We start from the raw sequence: 20,291 nt of genomic DNA on the forward strand, positions 1-20,291 counted from the left end.
AACGTTCTCTGTGCCTCTGCCTCTCCCTTGTGCTGTTTTCTCCCCCGGTGTACGTGTTTGTGTGTATGCATGCTTGTGTGGGTTGTTAAAAAAGAGATCACATTTAAAAAGGTAATGGAGGATTTTCATTGAGCATGTAGAAAAAAATAAATATCACAGACAAACTAATTATACACTGACTCTCCTGACAGACTTCCAGTCAGAACAAATTGGATGTCGTCGTAAAACAGGCAAACTGAACTAAGCTGAACGATAAAAATGTGATGTGTTAGAGGACAATCTGATGATGCACACCTTTAACTGTGTATCTCACCTTCCTAACTGCTGATGTGTCTCACTAAGGGCGCCACAGGCCATAAATGCTCCACAGTGCATGTATGTCTTGTAGTGTACATACTTTACGCGTGTCCCATCCCTCCTAACTCCTCCCCACCCTGCTGTAGGGCTCAAAACCCCACAGTTCCTGGCGGCTCTAATGGGTCGGTCTGGGTTGGGCAAACACAGGAGCTCCCCCCTGCGGTGTGGTCGAGCGGTACAGTCCAGCTCTAAAGGTGGGGACTGGCCTCAGGTAGGGTGGCTGTCAGTCATTGCCATGGAGACCACCTCTACCTGCGTCGTCACTCGTGCCACCCCCATTGCCCGTGATTTTAAAAGTGTGCGAGTACATCTGTGTGAGCCATCGCATGGCCTCCGAGACCTCGAGTCATGAGGGGCTGCTCAGTCCCGCCTGTCATCTGGTTCACTGCTGTCAGCCATGTGTGCGGCTCCATCTCGCACCATTTACTCCATCTGATTGTGTCTGATTGACTTCAGTCTGGGTCTGTTTAACCTGTTAGTCTCCACTCAGCTCACACACGACTGTTGTGTTACTGCAGTCTCAGTATGTCAAAGAGAGACAGTGCTGGTCAGAATCATTCACGGCCCAGATTTCATGGGTACATATTTCAGTGTGTCCTCAGAAGAACAGTGAGAATATTCAATGAATGTCAAAAGTTATTAAATAATACTACAAAGTAAAAACAATGTGGCTCATGAAAATATGTTACATTCACCCGAGATACAATTATTTGCGAATTCTAGTGATAAATAAAATACTTCCTCAAATATTTGCCCAGTCTGTGCATCTTCATCTTCACCTACAGCCAATTCAGTCACCAACTCGCAGATGTTTATGGACAAAGAAAACCCACACTCAGGGAAAGCATGCAGAATCCACACAAAAAGGCCCACAGACTGGGAATAATCTCACCATGTGGTTAGAGTGCTTAGCATTAACTTTCACAGGCCTAAATAACCCAATAAATGAAAAGATGATGGTTGTTTTTAGTTTTATTCCCACAGTAATCGTTAAAGTAGGGCTGCTTGAGAGCAACACATATCTCGACATCCTGCTTCAAACAGTTTAGGTTTTGCTTTATTTAAAGTGACCTTAAGAACAATATAACTTAGTGAGAGAGGTCTCCAAAGTTTAATGCAAATTGTGAATAAAAAAAAACAAAAAACTACCATGCATGATGTGTAAAGAATTTCATGCTGATTAATATGGAGTGCTGCTTTCAGTCTTTATAATTTGCTGCACACTTAACAAGTAACGACTCATTGGGAGAAAGCCAAGAAGAACACCAATGCTGAATGAAAGGCACAGGATGGTAAGACTAATGTTTTTAACCTTTCTAAATAAACCAGTCTTTCTGAGGTAGCATTCTTTGGACAGATAAAACCAGAGTAGAGCTCTTTTGGATTTTAATGCACCAGTTTGTTTATAGGCGAGTGAAGTTCATAAAAAAATTTACAGCCTACCTCCTCTTAAATACAGTGGAGCATCTATCATGCTGTTTGTCCTCTGCTGCAGCTGGTACTGATGCATTTAATGTATTGAGATTGCTGGGTTCAATCGAACAATAAACGCTGAAGATTGTTTAGACATTTTAAATAGAAATGTGTTAAACAGTGTCACAAAATCAGGTTTGATGGGATTTCACAGAGAAGACACCAAACACACATGAAAGGAAAGAGACAGGAATACAAACAGAGGAAGCAGACACTCAACCCTGAGACAGATAAAACGTTTAGACGGTTTCTTCAGAGGCCTTAAAGACAAGCAAGGTCCGGTATACGTACAGGCAAGTATAACAATCACAGCACTAGGCAGCCATGGTTACTCAAAGGACTTACCTCACACAATAAAGGGTGACAAGGGCGGGGCCAGATGTACACTTGAAACAAGAAGGAAGTTATTGGTGATTGCAACATAACAGAACATTAATGATAAGAATCATAATTAACATGGACTAGTGAACATGAACTAGGAACACTGGAACAAGTCATAAACCAGATGCCTGACTGACTGGAACTATATTGTAGTTGTAAAAACAATCAAGAAGCTTATGAATGTCTCCAAGAAACATTTGCATCCGTCCAGGATGTATTAAATGTTTATTCTTACTGCATATATGCAAGTTGATGTTTGGTTTATCACATATTCTGACAGCGTTTATGCTCTAAATTACGTTCTTAAAAACCAAGGACACTAATAATTCTTACCAGCACTGTTCATGGTAACAATACCTTATTTAAGTACCTTTTTCCCCTTGCCTCTCTCTTCCTCTTCCTCTTGTCTCCTGCTTCTTTTTCCCTGTTCCTCTTTATTATTCTCCACTTGTTCTCCTTCTTGCCCTTCTCTCTGCCTCCTTGTTCTCTCGCTTGCTATTCCTCTCTCTTCTCTGCCACTTGGTAGATATTAATGCCCAGGCTCGTAAGCTCCAGAGGAACAGGGCGAAAGGGACGCTGACCCTGCCCCGATCCAGCAACTCGTCCTTCTGTCGCAGCCTCAGCGAGACGAGCCTCAACCAGGTGGGGCGTCCTGCTGAAGCGCCACTCCAATGATTGATTGGTATTATTTACTGACGTTGTTTCAAAGTGCGGTAAATCTTGGATGTGTGTGTGCCTGTGTGTGGCAGCTTGGTGTGGGAGATGAGCCCAAGCGCTATTACTCCACCCTGCCGGGACCGTTAAGAGGCCGAGAACGTGAGGTAGCCTCAAGCGGACGGAGGAAAGAGGATGGGGGACAGGGAGGAGGAGGGGTGAAACACTCCCTGTACCAGTCCCCTCATCTCCTGCTGCTTCAGGGATACAATCGACAGGTGAGGATGGACAACAGATGTGTGTGTTGAAGTTAAAGGCCACTGCTGACAGGTACCGTTGTGTCGCAGGACTGCCTGGTTTACCTGCTGAACAGGGAGCAGCACACGGTCGGACAGGAGACTCCATCAGCCCGGCCCAACATCTGCCTCTTTTCTCCCGACATCCTGCCCCTCCACTGCCGCTTACGCCGCGTCCCCGCACCCCGCCGCCATCCCACCAACAGCAGCAAGGGGGAGGACCAGGCGGAGAGGTTCTGTGTCGCCGTGGAGCCTGTGCTCAGCGCCATGGTGCTGGTGAACTTTTCCCGCTGCGAGCGCTCCACCACGCTACGGCACGGTGACCTTCTTTCCTTCGGAGCGCACTACATCTTCCTGTACAAAGACCCCGCCGGAGCCAAGCCGCTTCCCGCGCAAACCCTGGCACGCCTCCGCTCGCTCGGGCAGCTGTACGACACCGGGGCGGAGGAGGGAGAGGGCGGCGCGCAGACATGCAAGATGTGCGGCTCGGTGCTGAAGGACAGGTCCTCGCAGGTCTCCAGCGCCCCGGCGGCCAGGCGCAGCTTCAAGCCTCACTTGGTGAAGCCTCGCAGCGTGGGGACGTCGACAGCAGGGCCTCCGTCTCAGTCTGGAGGCGAAGGAGGAGGGAGAGGAGGAGTAGGTCAGAAAAGGAGGCTTCAGCTGGAGTTTGACCAGGCTCACGAGGATCAGCTGTTAAACAGGATCGTGTCTCTCATTGAACCTGGAGGTCAGTGCGATGAATGGTGAAGTGATGAAAGATATAAGACGTCGCTGTAAAACAACATGACATTTTTCTCTGAGGTGTAGCAGATTCCCTCTTCTTCCCCATTTAATCCACATGGGGTGGAAATATCAAGTGGAAAGAAACTTAGAAATCTCTCCAATCCAATCGATCTTTATAAAGCACTTGAAGTGCTGTACACATAAGTAAGTAACACAATTACAACCTTAAAAGCAAATTAAAATAAGTACAGTATAAATGAAAAACAAGTAAAAATAATACATCGAATAAGCAGCTCACACAATAATATCAGCATCTTACATGGTGTTAAAAGTCGTTAGAGAGAAGAGGAGGGTTTCAGGATTGGATTTAGAGAGAGAACGACGGTGCCTGTCTGATGTGCAATTGTTCTAGAATCTAGGAGCTTCAGCCCAGTTTTAGGCTCCACCGCAAGCAGCTAATCAGTGGACCTGGGGGAAACGGACATGGTCGTAAAAGTGGGGCAGTTCAGGAAGGTAGGCTGGGGCAGGACCGTGGAGCGATTTAAAAGCAAATAAAACAATCTTAAAATGGATTATAAAAATAACATTTAGGCAGTGGAGTGAGGCTAAAACAGGTGAAATTTGCTCATGTTTACTTTTTTCAGTTGAAGTACATGCAAAAGATGAGACGAGCAACTGGAAGTCCACTAACCCCAACATGAAGTGCATTGTAGTAATCCAGTCGAGTGGCGACAAAGGCATAGATTACTGCCGAGAAACAACGTGATATAATTCAGGCAGCTGCCTGAAATTGCAAAAGCTAGATTTAACCTCCTCAATGATGTGATTGCCAAACTTAACGTTTGAATAAAGTTTGACACTGAGGGTTTTTTTTTTTGCAGTGCACCTATCATTAAGCTCTTCATATCATCAAGGAGCTTGTGCGAGACATATCTGACTGTCATTTACATAGAAATGAAAATATATACTGAGTTTTCGAAGTATGGATCCGAGTCACAATAATTAGAGAAGTAAAAAAACCAGCACCCATAACTGAACCTCGTGGAATATCACAAGAGAGGGAAGTGGTGACAGACACACAGTCACCAAGGCCGACACATAAAGTTCAGTCCGCCAAATAAGATGTGAACCATTGCAGCGCCACGCCCTTGATATGACCCGCTGCTCAAAATGAGATTTCAGGGTGTCTACTGTGCAGACATGCAGCAGTTAAATTTTAAGAGTCACTAGCTAAAAGAGTGTAATTAAAAACGTTTAAAAATGTTGATTCTGTGCTGTGCAAAGCTTTAAAACCAGATTGGAAAACCTCAGTATCCTGCAGATCCTCTTGGTGAAACCCCTAAAGTCCCTCCCAGACCGACTGAAAGATATAATCTCTCCACTGTGTCACTCCTGGGGTGACCTTGCAGTCTTGTTCTAATGGATCCCCGGGAAAAGCATTTAATTACAAAAGTACTCAAATACATAGGTGCACACTAACAGCTATAGGAGATTTATCAGCTGATTTGATTTAACTCGAATGGAATTTAATTTGTTCTGCTTGAACAGTCTTCAATCCCCTCTTCTTTGATTTTTATATTGCATAAAGGTCATTTCACAGTTTCCATTCATTACAAAATGCAGTTATTTTGTAATATTGGAGCATTGAATAAATGGCGAAAGTTCTATTTTTAACATCTTTCTACTGCAACAAATCTTCCTATTATCCTCCTTGGTAGAAATGAAATTACTCTGCGACTTGATTTCTTTGTCATGTTGCTGTAATTAAAGTTGTTTCTTTGCAATAATTGAATTGTCTCATTCCGATTGATCACAATATTGAAAGCATTATGAACACCTCTTGAAACACCGTTGCGTTTATCATTAAAAATCTCACACAATCATTGATTACTAGCAAATAACCAAATGTGCCACCAGGGTTAACTGGTAATATAACCTGTCACATTATTTGCAGAAATCCCAACTCAGGGGGCTAAAAGTTATCTGAGTTCATACTCAGAAGTCCGACTTGACAATTTCTGCTCCTTTAACCCAAAAAACGTTTTTTTAATTTCTGAGAACAACAGGAAGACACTATACGTTTCCATGTTTTGTCTTGGTATTCTACAGGCCTGACGGCTCAAAAGTAGGGCCCCGGAAATCTGTCTGTTTTCACATGTAGTGAACCGCGAGCCTGGATGGAGACTGTTGAAGGTTCATGAACCGTTTTCATGAGCGGATGCTCCGCACCTGTGTCCTTTATTGCTCAGGTGACGACCACAAGCTGACGCCTGCCTACCTGCTGTGTCTGTGCATACAACACTCTGCCTCAGCCTTCCCGCCGGGGAGTTTCGGAAAGCTGCTGCTCAAGATTGTCCGACGGATCCAGACCATCGCGTGGGTCAGTGTCAGCCTGTGTGACTGTCTCTGTGTGCTCTGCTCTCTGTTTAAGATGACCACATGTGGAGAGAAACCGATCAGCCCTGCCAGGTCAGGTGAATAGTTAAACAGGCTGGCATATCACATGGGTTGTACTAGATTTCACTCCTGCTTGGCCTACTTAATCTCTTTTAACAGAGTAATGTCCTTACTCGATGGCAGCTCTTGCAATCATTGAGACTGTGGTGGTCAGATACCAGGATCACTATGACGTCACATAGTTCAATTTTATTTCTTGTGGAAATGACATTGAATGTTCACACTAACGTTCACTGCGAACAGATTGAATTTTGAATGTCAAAGGTCACATCACATAGTCATTATTGCTTTGTTAAACAAAATCTGCTCATTATAAGATGTTGACCTCAACAACACTAAAGTTATATCAATAAATCTGAGAAATGAGTGAATATAAAAGCCTTGAGACACTATTTCAGGATTTCAGGCACGTTTGATACCGAGCACAATGAATAATTGTATCTGGTTCATTTTTGTCCATCATGTGTTTTGTTGGGTTTGTTTTTACAGTGAAGCGAATGATTTTTTTAAATACTCTTAAGCAGCATAACCTTTGAATTGCAATTTATTTCAGTATCTTCAGTCAAGTTATCTGTGATTGCAAAAAGGAGGGTGGGATTGTTCCATCTCTAGGGGCCTTTTTATATTCAGCTGAGTGGAGCGTTGGGTAATTACCAACCTGCTACGCTGTGAGCTCACTGGGTTTTGTGAACATGATAGTGGTATTTCATTCTGCAGGTGAGCAATAGGGCCGTGAAGTGTGGCTCTCCTACGCGTCTTCTAAAAGTTTAATGAGCGCTTAATTGCTCTGTGTGTGTGTGTGTGTGTGTGTGTGTGTGTGTGTGTGTGTGTGTGTGTGTGTGTGTGTGTGTGTGTGTGTGTGTGTGTCTTGCAGGAAAGGACAAAGGAGCTGGCTCAGAAGCAAGCTCAGCAGTGAGTATCACTTTCCAACTTGTGTAAAAAAAAAAAAAAGAAAAGTAGAAAGCATGCGTCCTCATGTGCTCCACTTGTGCTCGCGTGTTATTCGTGTCGGTTTAACGTGTTGTGTTTGTGTGTGCGTGCTGGTGTCCATACAGCCAGGACCCGGCGTCCCTGTCTCTGCTCAGCATCTCAGACCTGGTCCCGGATCTGCAGACCATCTTCTTCTGGATGTCCAACTCCATCGAAATCCTCTACTTCATACAGCAAAGAGCACCAGCGTACACACACAGCATAGAGACTCTGCAAGGTACACACACACACATACACACACACACACACACACACACACACACACACACACACACACACACACACACACACACACACACACACACACACACACACACACACACACATTGTAAATTACATTACTGACAGTGACATTCAGTTAAAACTGACACAGCTACAACCCTCACTTTCCCTCCCAGTCTGCATCCATTAAATGTGCCTCTCTCTAACTCTCTCTCTCTCTCTCTGTAGGGTCAAAAGAGTCGTTGCTATCGGCGACAATATCAGCCAATGAGGAGGCTATGACAATCTTGGAAGAAGTCATCATGTACACTTTCCAGCAATGCGTCTACTATATCACCAAGGTAATCTGTCACCGTGCCACCAGAACCATCGTCCCAATGACCAGGATGATGTTTTATCCTGTTCTTAAACCAAATGGATGACTGATAATAGTCTGCTGTTGACACGAAAGGCCTGCTTCAGTTGCTCCACATGTAAACCTACACATGTGCTCACACACACCTTCATAAAATGACTCACTGCTTTAGATAATAACATAACCTGCTTACATTTTTCTGTGATTTTAGATCACATTTATGTCACAATTCTGCATAGAAAAGGAAAATGAAGTAGGTCAAGTGGGGCATATCAGTGCAGCCATTTAAGGTACAATATATAATGTGTGTGTGTGTGTGTGTGTGTGTGTGTGTGTGTGTGTGTGTGTGTGTGTGCGTGCGTGCGTGCGTGTGTGCGTGTGTGCGTGTGTGCGTGTGTGTGTCTCCAGGCGCTTTACGTAGTGTTACCAGGTCTTTTGGACTGTAATCCGTTCCCAGTCGACACCTCTGAGCCCTGTTGGAAAGGTGGCGTCGGGTTTCCTGAGCCAATACGAAGAGTCCTGCAGGTAAGCCTATATGTATATTATATTTATACTTACATTTAGGTTTTTTAAAAATCCTTGAGCTCACACAAAACTAGTTGGATAAATAGTATATCATCTTTCAAACACACTTCATATTTGTTCAGTAGGTCAGATATTGTGTTAAAAACAAAAAAAACATGTTATACTGTAAATGCTTGATTTAAATAATCAAAAGAAAGTAACTACATCCTGATGTTGAACCTTTTAATTGAAATATTCAAAAGAATAACCTATAATGGCTCAATAGTAATACGCCAGAGACAGTAACATGTATAAAGACTTCTGAGTTTTCACACTGTTGGAGTGTTTTTAACCGTCTCCTCACGTCTCCTCACGTCTCCTCAGGAAGACTATCCCCTGTTTAAATCTGGAGGGCATTCCTGAATGCAGTTTGAATATTCTCCCTGTGCATGCATGGGCTTTTCTTTCTGTATGAGGTTTTCCTCCTAGAGTGAAAATTAACTGTGTGAGTTTTTGTTTTATTTCTCTGTGTACGTCCGCCCCATGACCCTGACTTGTACAGGGCGGTATGGAGGACAGACAAACCACCGTCTAAGCTCTACGGAGCTTCAATTATAATAGGAGTCAACGTTACATATACTTGTGTCAGTTCATATATATTTCTGCACATGCAGGTGTTTCAGACTGCACAGGAGCTCCTGCAGGGCTACCAGGTTCACCCAGAGATCCAGGCTCAGATGTTTGCCTACCTCTTCTTCTTCTCCAACGTGTCGCTTTTTAACCAGCTCATGGACAAAGGTAGGGCAGAAAAAAACCATGCAGGCTCACACACTCTCTTCCATCAGGCCTCCCGGTGGGGATTGTACAGTTGTATGAGAGAGACAGTGACTGGGAGCGCGTGTCCTTATGTCCTTGTCAGCAATTTGACAAGGACTAACACAGATTTGTCCTCAATGCCCTTCTCCTATCTGCATTGTTTCCCCTCCTCCTCCTCCTCCTCCTTCTCCTCCTCCTCCTCCTCCTCCGTCGTCTTCTTGCCTTCCTCCTTTCCATCTGGCCATCAGGGGGTGAGACAAAGAAGAGTAGAGGTGGGATTGGATGGAGGAGAGTGTGAGGAGGTTGTGGAGGGGAGGGGCAGAGTGAAGGGTAAAGGGTTGGAAGGCCACTCAGTTGTTGTGATGATCTTGCTTATGGCCATTTACTTTCTCTAAATACAGAAAATGGTCAGTTGCCTCCACCTCTATATGCATGTCCATCCACCTCGCCACACCCTCACTTGAGCTCCGCACACACGCACACACGCACATACACACACACACACACACACACACACACACACACACACACACACACACACACACACACACACACACACACACACACACACACACACACACACACACACACACACACACACACACACAAACACACAAACATACACACACCATATGTCTTCATTAGCTGCTGGAGACAGGAAGGATCACGTCTGGCAAAGGGAGAAGGAGAAACACTTTTATATTTATGCGAGGGGGCAACACCGCCCCCCCTCCTCATTTCCCCCTCTCTCTCTATCTGGTGTCTCCCTCTGTCTCTCTCTCTCTTGCTCTCTCTTTCTCCTTCAGTCTGTTTTTTTTTTTTTTTTGGTCGCTCATTGATATTTCTCCGCCGGTGGTGTCCATGGTAACAGTGAAGTGAGTTTGTAGCAGGTAGCGCTGATGTCTGCACTGAGCGCTCTGCATCGTACTCACACCCACACCGATACAGAGTCGTTAACTCTGTGACATTCAGTGACACACACACACACACACACACACACTCACACACACACACACACACACACACACACACACACACACACACACACACACACACACACACACACACACACACACACGGAGTGGAGTGGCGGGTACACTTTTTGTTTGTGTGCGCTGACGTCCCGCACCCCACAAACAAAACACACTGTGACACAATGCTCTCTGTTGTTTGAGTGGGTGGATAGTCGAGGGCGTGCGGTGGCTTCCCTACATTTAAAAGCACTTCTGTGTTTCTAACCGAGCCCCTATGAGGCATTATGACACCTTTGCCAAGAGGTTAAATGATGTCTCATCTGCTCCTGATGCCTCACACATAGATTACGGTATGCCTAGACATAAGCCTATTACAGAGGGGGGGTGTGTGTGTGTGTGTGTGTGTGTGTGTGTGTGTGTGTGTGTGTGTGTGTGTGTGTGTGTGTGTGTATGTGTATGTGTGTGTGCATCCTAAACATATGGCAGAATATTTGAAGGGTTCTGCGTGTGTACAGTGTGCAGATAATACTGCCAGTTCATTGTCTGCCTGAAGTGCCCCAAAATTCACTAACTTGCAGTGAGAGACATTTTTGCAGGCACATGTAGCTCAGTACTGGAACGCAAATAAAATGTGGGTATGTAGGAAGTGATTGAAAGCACTGAGCAGTGTGAACGATCATGACTAACATAAGCTGAAGGGAGTTGGTTGATCAGTTCCATATGCTGTTTCGTTTTGTGAACGATGGCAAAGAAATTTAGGTCCCTGGTACAGAACGTTTATGTTTTTGTCACATTTTTAACAGCAAATAAAGTGGAGAAGGTGATATATGAGAACCTAATAATTAGTATTATTGTGCATTTATTTTCTGTTTGTCCTTATCATTTGTATAAGTAAAAGATAAATCCCAAAATAGTAGTAGTCAGCTTGATACTATGTGTTTTAGTGATGTAAAACAGATCATTATGTATTTTTTATTGATTTTCTTCAATCGTTCTCTTGGTTGAAGCTGAATAAACCAGATTACCAAACATTTCTGCATGGTCTTGACCTGACATATATCATGTTATCAAAGTTTGACAATGAAAACCTTGAGGTATAGAGATGTGGGCTCAATCCAAAGTCAGAGGAACACTGATCCAGCAAATTATGACCGCTTGCAGGTGAGGTGAATGACACTAACAGTTTTTTATCCCAGCTGTTAGTCTGCGGCATACATTGGGTCGTAAGCCAACAGAGGCAGATAAAGCGGTACGCCTAATGACTTGTTTTGAGTGTGATGGGGATCAAATTGGGATTGATTGATTGATTGATGAATTAATGTGTCAGAGCATCTCCAAAACCGCAGCGATGTGAGGTGGTCCTGGTTTGTCGTGGTTCAGATCCATGAAAACTGGTCCAAGGAAAGGAAATGAGAAGAATTGCGTCAGGCAAGGCTCACTGCATGCACATGGAGACGCATACAAAGGCTCATCTAAACTGAGACAAAAGACAAAATTCTTTTATAAATTCAAACTCGTGGCACACAGAGAAGCTACTGTGAAAGTTAATGCTGGTTGTCATAGAAAGGTGTCGGATTACACAGTGAGTGAGCAAAAAAAAAAAAAGATTAAAGAGGGTAATAAAAGACAAAGGAATTACAAAGAAAGAACTAAGAAACATCATAATGCAAGCTTCACAAATTGAAGAGTTAATGTTACCGCCTTCATAACTTATCAGTAAACTGCTATTGTGCGATGCAGAGACAGACAGGAGTGCACAGGCTTGTTGTGCAGCACGACCGCGGTCAGCTGAGCCTCCTGCAGCAGCACATTTGTATTCTGCATGGAGCAGGCGGTCGGTGGCTGTTGCTATTGTTTCACTGACTTCAATCACAACTTAATTAAAAATTTATGTCTGTGTTGCTGTACAATGCACACACACACACACACATACTCACACACACACACACAGACACACGCAGGAGTACACGATCTGCATTAATTTGACTTCCTCTCAAACATGCACATAACTCACCTGATATATATACCTTTGAACACTACCAGTCAAACGTATGGACACACCCATTTTAGATTCTAACTGCAGGCATCAAAACTATGAATGGACACATATGGAATTATGTAGTAAGCTAAAAAAAAAAAAAAGTGTGAAATAACCAAACATGTTTTAAATTATTCAAAATAGCCACACTTTGCTTTGATTGGTGGTTTTCACACTTTGACATTCTATCGATGAGCTTCATGAGGCCGTCACCTGAAATGGTTTTTCCAACAGACTTGAAGGAGTCCCAGAGATGCTGAGCATTTGTTGGTCTTCACTCTGCAGTTCATGTCGTTGGAAAAATAAATGATGGTCCAATCAAACGCAAGCTGGATGGGATGGCATGTCGCAGCAGGATCCTGTTGTCGCCATGCTGGTTCAATGTGCCTCCAGTTTTGAATCAATCCCCAACAGTTGTTGCTTTTCCTTAGTAGTGGTTTCCTAGCAGCTATTTGACCGTACAGGCCAGTTGATGTATAGATGTGTCTGCGACTAGGACTTCGTGTGACATTTATCTGGGCTCTAATCTGAGGCTGGTGACTCGGATGAATTTATCTTCAGCAGCATCGTCGTAGAGCTTGACGGTTTTTCCGACTGCACTTGGGGACACATTCAACGTTTTAGCAACTTTCCAGACAGGTTGACGTTCAGTTCTTAAATAAATGTGTTTATATATGTAGATATATAGACATTTCTATTAATGAAACACTCTGGTTTTGTGTGTGTGTGTGTGTGTGTGTGTGCGTGCGTGCGTGCGTGCGTGCGTGCGTGCGTGCGTGCGTGCGTGTGTGTGTGTAGGTCCGTCTCGAGGCTGGTTCCAGCGCTCCAAGGTGCTGCAGATCCAGACGTGTTTGCGGATGGTGATGGAGTGGGCGAGCAGGTCTGGTCTGGGACATCTTGGCGATAAATTCTTCACCAAACTCAACAGTACTGTGTCGATACTGGCCACACCACCACAACAACTCACACAGGTAACATGCAAAAACACACTTAGAATGTCTACGAGTTGGGCTCTCATGCTGCAATCATTTGTAATTTGAAATTTTTGCAAACATTTTTTTGCTTGATTATCTCATTGTTAATCGCTGTCCAAAATATAAGGCAATAGTAAAACACGTTTCTTATTCTCATTACATAGTTTTAATTCAAAATATGTGGTAAGGCTACATGAATGATCCGGGACCATTGTGACTGAAGCTTCATTCATTGTTTTTGTTTATGGAGAATGTTCTGCTCCACTCTGATGAATGGGAACTTCTGACTGCATGCAAATCTTCTTAATTCTCGGCTGCTGCCACGGCTCCTGACTTCTCTCTCCTCCTTGTCTGCAGATGGGCTGGAGAGCATTGTCCAGTGAGCACGCGGCTCTGAAACCAGTCCAGCTCCACAGGATTTTGACTCAGTACCAGCTCACAGCTGAGATCGGCCCGGTCCCACTGTGGCAGCCCAGCAGTGAGGATGAGGCGTATATATACAGGACAGGTACATGTGTGCTTTTTCTGCGGGTGCTACTCTTGACAAGATGATGACGCAGGACTCCCACATGGCTTAAGATGCAAAAAATGAATAGTAGTAGTTGTGGGAACACAGCTTACTTTTTATTTCTGTATTAGTCAGTGTTTGCTGTTCTGCTATAATATGAGACTCATCTCGGTGTGTTCAAATGAAGTACTAGTCTCCCAAGTGGTGGTTTCAAGTACTGCAGTAGGTGCAAGGGAAGGATTACTATAACCCATTCAATTTGAAATGTAAGTGGAACGTATGTATCTTTATTTTCTTGTGAATGCTGTTGTTGACCACCTTTGCTTATTAAACTGCCCTTAAACTTCAGAGAAGCAAATTAAATCACTTAACTAAAGATGCTGGGAAGGTTAGGACTCTCACCACACAGCCAGAAGACCCCAGCTTTGATTCCAGGTCTGGGGGAGTTTGCGTGTTGTGCATGTGCGCGTGTGGGTTTACGATTCTAAATTGTAAATAGGTCTGATTGTTTGTGCTTGTCTGTATTTGACCTGTGATTGGGGAGTGTGACCCAACTCACAGTTATCTTATGTCTCTTCGCTTTACCTTTTTTCTCCTTGGACTAAGAAATGTTTTACATTGTCAGATGTGTGTGTACTAACATCCGTCCTTGTGTGTCTTTAGTTGACCTCCTGGAGAGCTTCGAGAACCACCCCCCCATCGTGCTGCCCAGCGCCGGCTTCAGAGTGGACCTGGACAGCGAGTGCGTGGAAGACAGCATCTACAGGCAGCTGCTGTACATCCGACACTACCTGTGGGGACTTCGCACCAAGGCGCAGGCGTACAACAGTGCTCCCAGTGTGCACACACACTCCAACGGTACCAACACGGCCGACTGGCTGGACGTTCAGGTCAGGAAGACACACACACACACACACACACACACACACACACACACACACACACACACACACACACACACACACACACACACACACACACACACATACACACATACTGTCAAATACACACACCTCGCAATAATCCCGGGCCATGTGCCTCAGCAGCTGTGGTTGTTGAGGAGTTCCTCATAATCCCATAAATGAAAGACAAAACCCTCTACTCCAGCCAGTACCCGCACACGCACGCACACACACACACACACACACACACACACACACACACACACACACACACACACACACACACACACACACACACACACACACACACACACACACACACACACACACACACACACACACACACACACAGAAACCTAGACATGGTTAAATCATGTTTAATCTGATTAGTCTTCGGGCTGTCTAATTAGTGGGAACGGCTGACTAGACCATAATCCTTAGATTTACAGCACCCTCATGTGTACACATAGAAACATGTACACATTCACAAATATGTCAAACAGAAAACGTGTCCATTGGTTTAGCAGTACGTCCAACTGTAAGGGGCTGAAACGCTCACACAGAGATTCTGTGTCACTGAGCACGAAAGAAGAAATGTTTAATTCTCCCGTTTGCTCGCTGAAGCTCTCACACTGAACTCTTTTGTCTCTGTGCCTTCGCACAGAGGGAGCTGCTGCCTCCGGCCCACAGCAGCCCTCGTTCCGGGGGTCCCGGAGACGAGGTGATCGCGGAGATGGGAGAGGAAAGAGGACGTGACAGACCCTCGGGCCAGTCCCACACACACAGCCTGAGAAGGAACGGCACCATTCACCACCCGCGACCAGCGAATCCCGACCCGTCCTGCCTCCTGACCCCTCCCAACACCCCGCTGTACCCAGAGGGAGGCGGAGGCGGAGGCGGGGGGTCCGGGCCAGCCGTCGGCACCACCATACAGAGTAACGGCTGCACCAGCAGAACTGTGGCAGAATGTAAAAAAGCCAATGGACTGATCACCAACGGACTCGAGGGTAAGCTAAACCACACACTACATCAAAAGATGGACGAGGTGTGTTTACTTCTTTGTCTAAAAATAGAGGCACTATGAGAGATACGATCCTGCACTGGTGAAGCCAGAGCAAGCAACCTACAATCTGAACAGAGAATCTCCTTTTGTGTGGTTTATATTGACTCTTCAGACAAGTCGTGGTTGTTTCATCCATTTTCGGCGAATACAGCAACCAACCACAAGGGGGCGATAAATATATTTTGGTTTTGGAGGCTGCCATCTCCTTCATTTTTTTATTCACAGTTACATAAGGTGGAATGAATTTAGTTTGAAATAGTACTTAAAGGCCTCTAAAAAGTCTTGCTTTTTCCACCAAATCACATTTCGTCTAGTTTTTTTTTTTGCTATTTTTGTCCAAATTTTAAACTCCTTATATCCTCATGCAGACCTTATAACAATTTTCATCAGGGAATGGCCTAACATGGTTTTCCACTACAAATGAAGCTCCAATAGAGATTACTGAGTTGCTGGAAGGCCTGCAAGGAGTAAATAAGTCATGAATCAAATGAAAATCAAGTCTACATTGGAGATGCCACACAACTGGATTTTGATGGTTGCTTCTTAATAGTTTCAGTGCATGTAGGGAAATAATCTTGGTTGTATCTCTGGAGTGAATAAGTGTTGAAAGCACTACGTGCATGCAGAATGTGAGTACACACACGGTGGATCAGAAATAGGAGAGTGTCACGCTGGACACTTTGGCTTTATAGCAGAGGTGCTGCCCCTCTGGAGCACACTGACCATTCATCCCTCTTTCATCCCTAAAAACACTCATTCAAATCCTCCCAGCAGAATTTATTGATCTACTGAAGAGCTCACCGAGAAATCAATGCAGTCATCCATTCATAGCCGATTTAGAGGTTATAATTGTCCGAACAAGCTTTGAATTGTGTGAGGAAGCCAGAGTATCTTGAGAAAAACCAGCCGAGGGAAAACATGCAAACTCCACACAGAAAGCATCTGAGCAGTGGTTTACACACTAATTAGAGCAGTGATTCTGGTGCTTTAGAATGTAGAATTAAGAGGATATTTTGTGTATTTATAATAAATTATTTGGATATGAGAGGACAATTCCAACACCCTCAGCAGAATAACCCCCCCTCTGCCTGAAGCCTGTTGATTAGTTGTGTCCAGCAGGTCAACCTCTGCAGATCCTGTCTGAAGCCTGTGTGTGTTCCTCCTTTTGCACGTGTCTCAGTTTGTGTTTGTTTCTTGTGTAAGACAAGACTTGAGTTGTTTGTCCGACCCCATAGCAAGACCCTGTGTGTGTGTGTGTGTGTGTGTGTGTGTGTGTGTGTGTGTGTGTGTGTGTGTGTGTGTGTGTGTGTGTGTGTGTGTGTGTGTGTGTGTGTGTGTGTGTGTGTGTGTCTCTGGGTGTCCGTGTCCTCTGCAGGGTGTATTAGTGGGTGTGAGTTTCCTTTCCCTGTATCCTCCTCTGGCGTTCCTTCCCTTCCTGATGACTTGTGTGTGGTGTTTGTAGTGGAACTGGACAAAGGACCCTACGGACTGGGCATGGGACTCATAGACGGACTGGTGAGTACACACCGGTTCCTCAGACACAAACACAGATTTTACACCTCACCTCAACCACGTCTTCAGCTGAGGGTGAAATGAAATCAACTTAAATGAAATATATGAACACTGAGAAAACAAAATTCATTCGCGGTCGTCGGTGCAAGTTAGTTATTCTCTATTGTTACAAGTACAACATTTTTATAACATTTTTATACATTATTGTAAATGATGCAACATTCTCACAATGTGTTTTGTGTGGTTATTGTCAGTAACACTGATACTTCTCCCTTGTTATTTGTTAACGTGACATTCTGTGACTCCTTGTCCTGTTTACCTGCTGGACACAGGCAGAGTGACGCTGTTACCTTTAAGTTTCTTCTCATGACTTCAGCACAAAGTGTTTCCTCCTCCCTCCTGCAGCACACTCCTCTTAACGCTCCCGGTATTTACATCCGGACTCTGATTCCTGACGGTCCGGCTGCTTCCGACGGCAGGCTGAGGATCGGAGACCGCATCCTGGCTGTGAACGGGACCAGCCTGATCGGAGCCGACTACCAGAGGTACGCTTACGCTTGTGCCGCTGGCTGGAGGTGATTGATACTCGTGGGTGATATCGACGTTGATAAGTGTGTGAGAGGTCTTCTGACAGCGTTACCCCCCCCCTCCTCACCGTCAGCCTCTTAAGCCAATTGATCCCTGTGATTGATCGGTTCGAGGCCAGACAGTGATGCCCCCGTTATCCTGGCTCTGTCTCTGCTGAGCTCCATGTAACTGGACTCTTGTCTCTCTCTCCGTCCACTTCCTCCTGCGCAGCGCTGTGGATCTGATCCGTCTGGGCGGAGGTCGACTACGGTTCCTCGTAGCCAAGTCGGACCCTGAAGTCTCCGAGAAGATCAGCGCCTCCTCCTGCTGACCCGCCCCGGCGAGGGGGGACGATCATGGACACTTGTGTGCGCCGATAAGCTGAACCCGGAACGCACATACAAACGTACCCACATGAAATCCAAACACATGAAAGTGAACCCAGGCGTCAGCACAAAGCAAGTCAAGCTGGAGAAAACGCTTCATGACTCCAGCCCCGATTCCCTCCGGTGGACTCTGGACCCAGGGGAAGCCACAGCGAGGGAAGTCGACCAAGTACCGAGCGTTGGAGGCGGGCGTGATCTTTGCAGCCCGCAGTCCGATGTGGTTTAAAGCACAGTGGACCGTCATCACCTTCGGAGCATGCTCGATGTTTTCCACCGTATTTCATTTATCTACTTCTTTGCAGATGTAAACAGCACGAGGACGTCGCGCCACCGAACACTGAGACAACTGGGGACGTCTCGCTCAGTTACTTTTACACTGAATTGTTTTATAAAAACCCGCTGGCCAGCAACTTCTAAAGCACCGTCTCCGTCCAAAGACCAAAACATTTGTGAATGAATGAAGAACTTCGCACTGGAGAGTGGACAAAGAAAAACAGGAAGCAAGCTCAAGTATTTCTATACTTACAGCCAAGCTGTCCCGCGGGACTTCTACCTCCACTGGACAAAAATGAATAAATAAAAGCTTTGTATACCCAGTGGAGGAGCAGAGTTTCACGCGTGTGTGCGAACGGCTCTGTAAATAGTTGATTGTAAATATTTCACATTGTCACATATTGTTGGACTTTCAAAAAGAAACTGCGTTTGGGCTCTTCTCTGTTGTGTTCGCTTCCTGACGGATTCAGTCAATAAACACCAAAACTGATGAGGAAGTCAAAAAAGAATCAGTGTTTTATAAAATGAGAGAAAGTTTGTTCATTTTAGTTTTTTTTCTAAATTGTGTACTTTTCTTTTTTTCCCAGTTCTATAAGCAGGAATGTACGACTTGTGCAGTGAAGAAATGCGTCTTTTACCACACAGAAAAAAAAAAAAAGGTTTTGGTGTGTCGTCACCAGTGGAGTGACGGATCAGAAACAATCAGATGAGGTGTCAAATATAGTGTGCTAGAATCCAAGTGAAAAACAATTTTTTTTAGACCAAATGTAAATTGCTGTTCCTTGTTTGTTCCACTTCAGAGGGAATAGTTGCAGTAAAACTTGACATTGAGACCCGGACGGTCACAGCAACGCCCCGAAGAGAGAGATTAGAGACCAGCAGAGAAAGCGAGTAGTGATGTAGTAGATTAAAAGTATGTATACCCTTTTTTTTTTTTTTGGCACAAAAACAGACACCAATTTGTAATTTACAGGTCATCATGCTCTCATTTTACTGGCCCGGCACAACTGAAATCGACTTTTTGCTGTATGTGGAGGAACGAAAGCATGTAAAGTCTCTCTGACAACACTTTGTAAAGGACAACTGTTTTATTCCAATTGTTTTTATTCATCTAAAAAAATATAATAAAAAATAGAAAAGTTCATTTTTATCTCAAAGTGAAATATCAACACATTTGAAATTTATTACTAATAGAAGTGGGAATTTAAAAATTTAAAAAAAACAACCCGGTATTTTAATGGCCTGTATTGCAGATGCACCCGTGGTTATCTTTTCACATAACCTCTCTGTATTCTTCCATCCAGATTTAAGAAATGATATCAAACAGTGACAATCCCATTGTAATAATTAAACTTTCTTCACGTGGGCTGAATCCATACTGAGCAGGTTGTTTGCGTTTGACCAGTTTTTCTGTATCAATGTCAATTTTTTTTTTATTATTTTGCTGCAACCTGCAGGCGTCTCTGTGCACCTCCGACTATCTCATCTCTGTAAAGCCCCCGGGTTCTCATGAAGTAGTTTTTTGGTTTTTTGATGGGAGCGGACAGAACGATAGAAGACTTTACTTGAATGTTCATCGAAGAGCACAAACACACAGATTCTACCTGCCGGGGGAGTCAGGTTGAGGCTGAACTTTGCAGATCAGACATGACAGGTTTCTACAGCGACGGCGGACAAATTCACTTAAACCTTTTTGATGAATCTGTTTGGGTTTATATTAAATGAACTCTCTTGATTGATAAAAAAAAAAAAAAAAAAAACACCTGACATTGAAATGCATTTTCTGTCCACATAGGCTCTGTGTTACTCTCAATATTCAAACGGTTTGTCGGCAATAACAATTGAATTTGGTGCATTTTGAGGTTT

The 20,291-nt window shown here is 44.4% G+C and overlaps 1 protein-coding gene across 1 annotated transcript in view; it reads left to right on the plus strand.

Annotated features, from left to right (window-relative positions):
* The window catches only part of radil (Ras association and DIL domains), a gene marked incomplete at its 5' end in the record, with an annotated part of 23,166 nt that extends 3,628 nt beyond the window's left edge, over positions 1 to 19,538 (plus strand). Inside the window, 17 exons of the mRNA XM_080464567.1 lie at positions 444 to 551; positions 2,738 to 2,853; positions 2,961 to 3,143; positions 3,213 to 3,888; positions 6,134 to 6,264; positions 7,216 to 7,253; positions 7,397 to 7,548; positions 7,782 to 7,894; positions 8,317 to 8,433; positions 9,087 to 9,210; positions 13,039 to 13,211; positions 13,572 to 13,722; positions 14,386 to 14,612; positions 15,289 to 15,631; positions 17,150 to 17,202; positions 17,605 to 17,744; positions 17,998 to 19,538. Coding sequence (XP_080320693.1) covers positions 444 to 551; positions 2,738 to 2,853; positions 2,961 to 3,143; positions 3,213 to 3,888; positions 6,134 to 6,264; positions 7,216 to 7,253; positions 7,397 to 7,548; positions 7,782 to 7,894; positions 8,317 to 8,433; positions 9,087 to 9,210; positions 13,039 to 13,211; positions 13,572 to 13,722; positions 14,386 to 14,612; positions 15,289 to 15,631; positions 17,150 to 17,202; positions 17,605 to 17,744; positions 17,998 to 18,097 — 2,945 coding nt within the window. The 3' untranslated portion in view covers positions 18,098 to 19,538. The remainder of the gene's footprint in view (positions 1 to 443; positions 552 to 2,737; positions 2,854 to 2,960; positions 3,144 to 3,212; positions 3,889 to 6,133; positions 6,265 to 7,215; positions 7,254 to 7,396; positions 7,549 to 7,781; positions 7,895 to 8,316; positions 8,434 to 9,086; positions 9,211 to 13,038; positions 13,212 to 13,571; positions 13,723 to 14,385; positions 14,613 to 15,288; positions 15,632 to 17,149; positions 17,203 to 17,604; positions 17,745 to 17,997) is intronic.
* Positions 19,539 to 20,291: the final 753 nt, after the last annotated feature.

Source organism: Lipophrys pholis (assembly GCF_963383615.2).
Source record: "Lipophrys pholis genome assembly, chromosome: 5".
In the NCBI taxonomy this organism is placed as follows: domain Eukaryota; kingdom Metazoa; phylum Chordata; class Actinopteri; order Blenniiformes; family Blenniidae; genus Lipophrys; species Lipophrys pholis.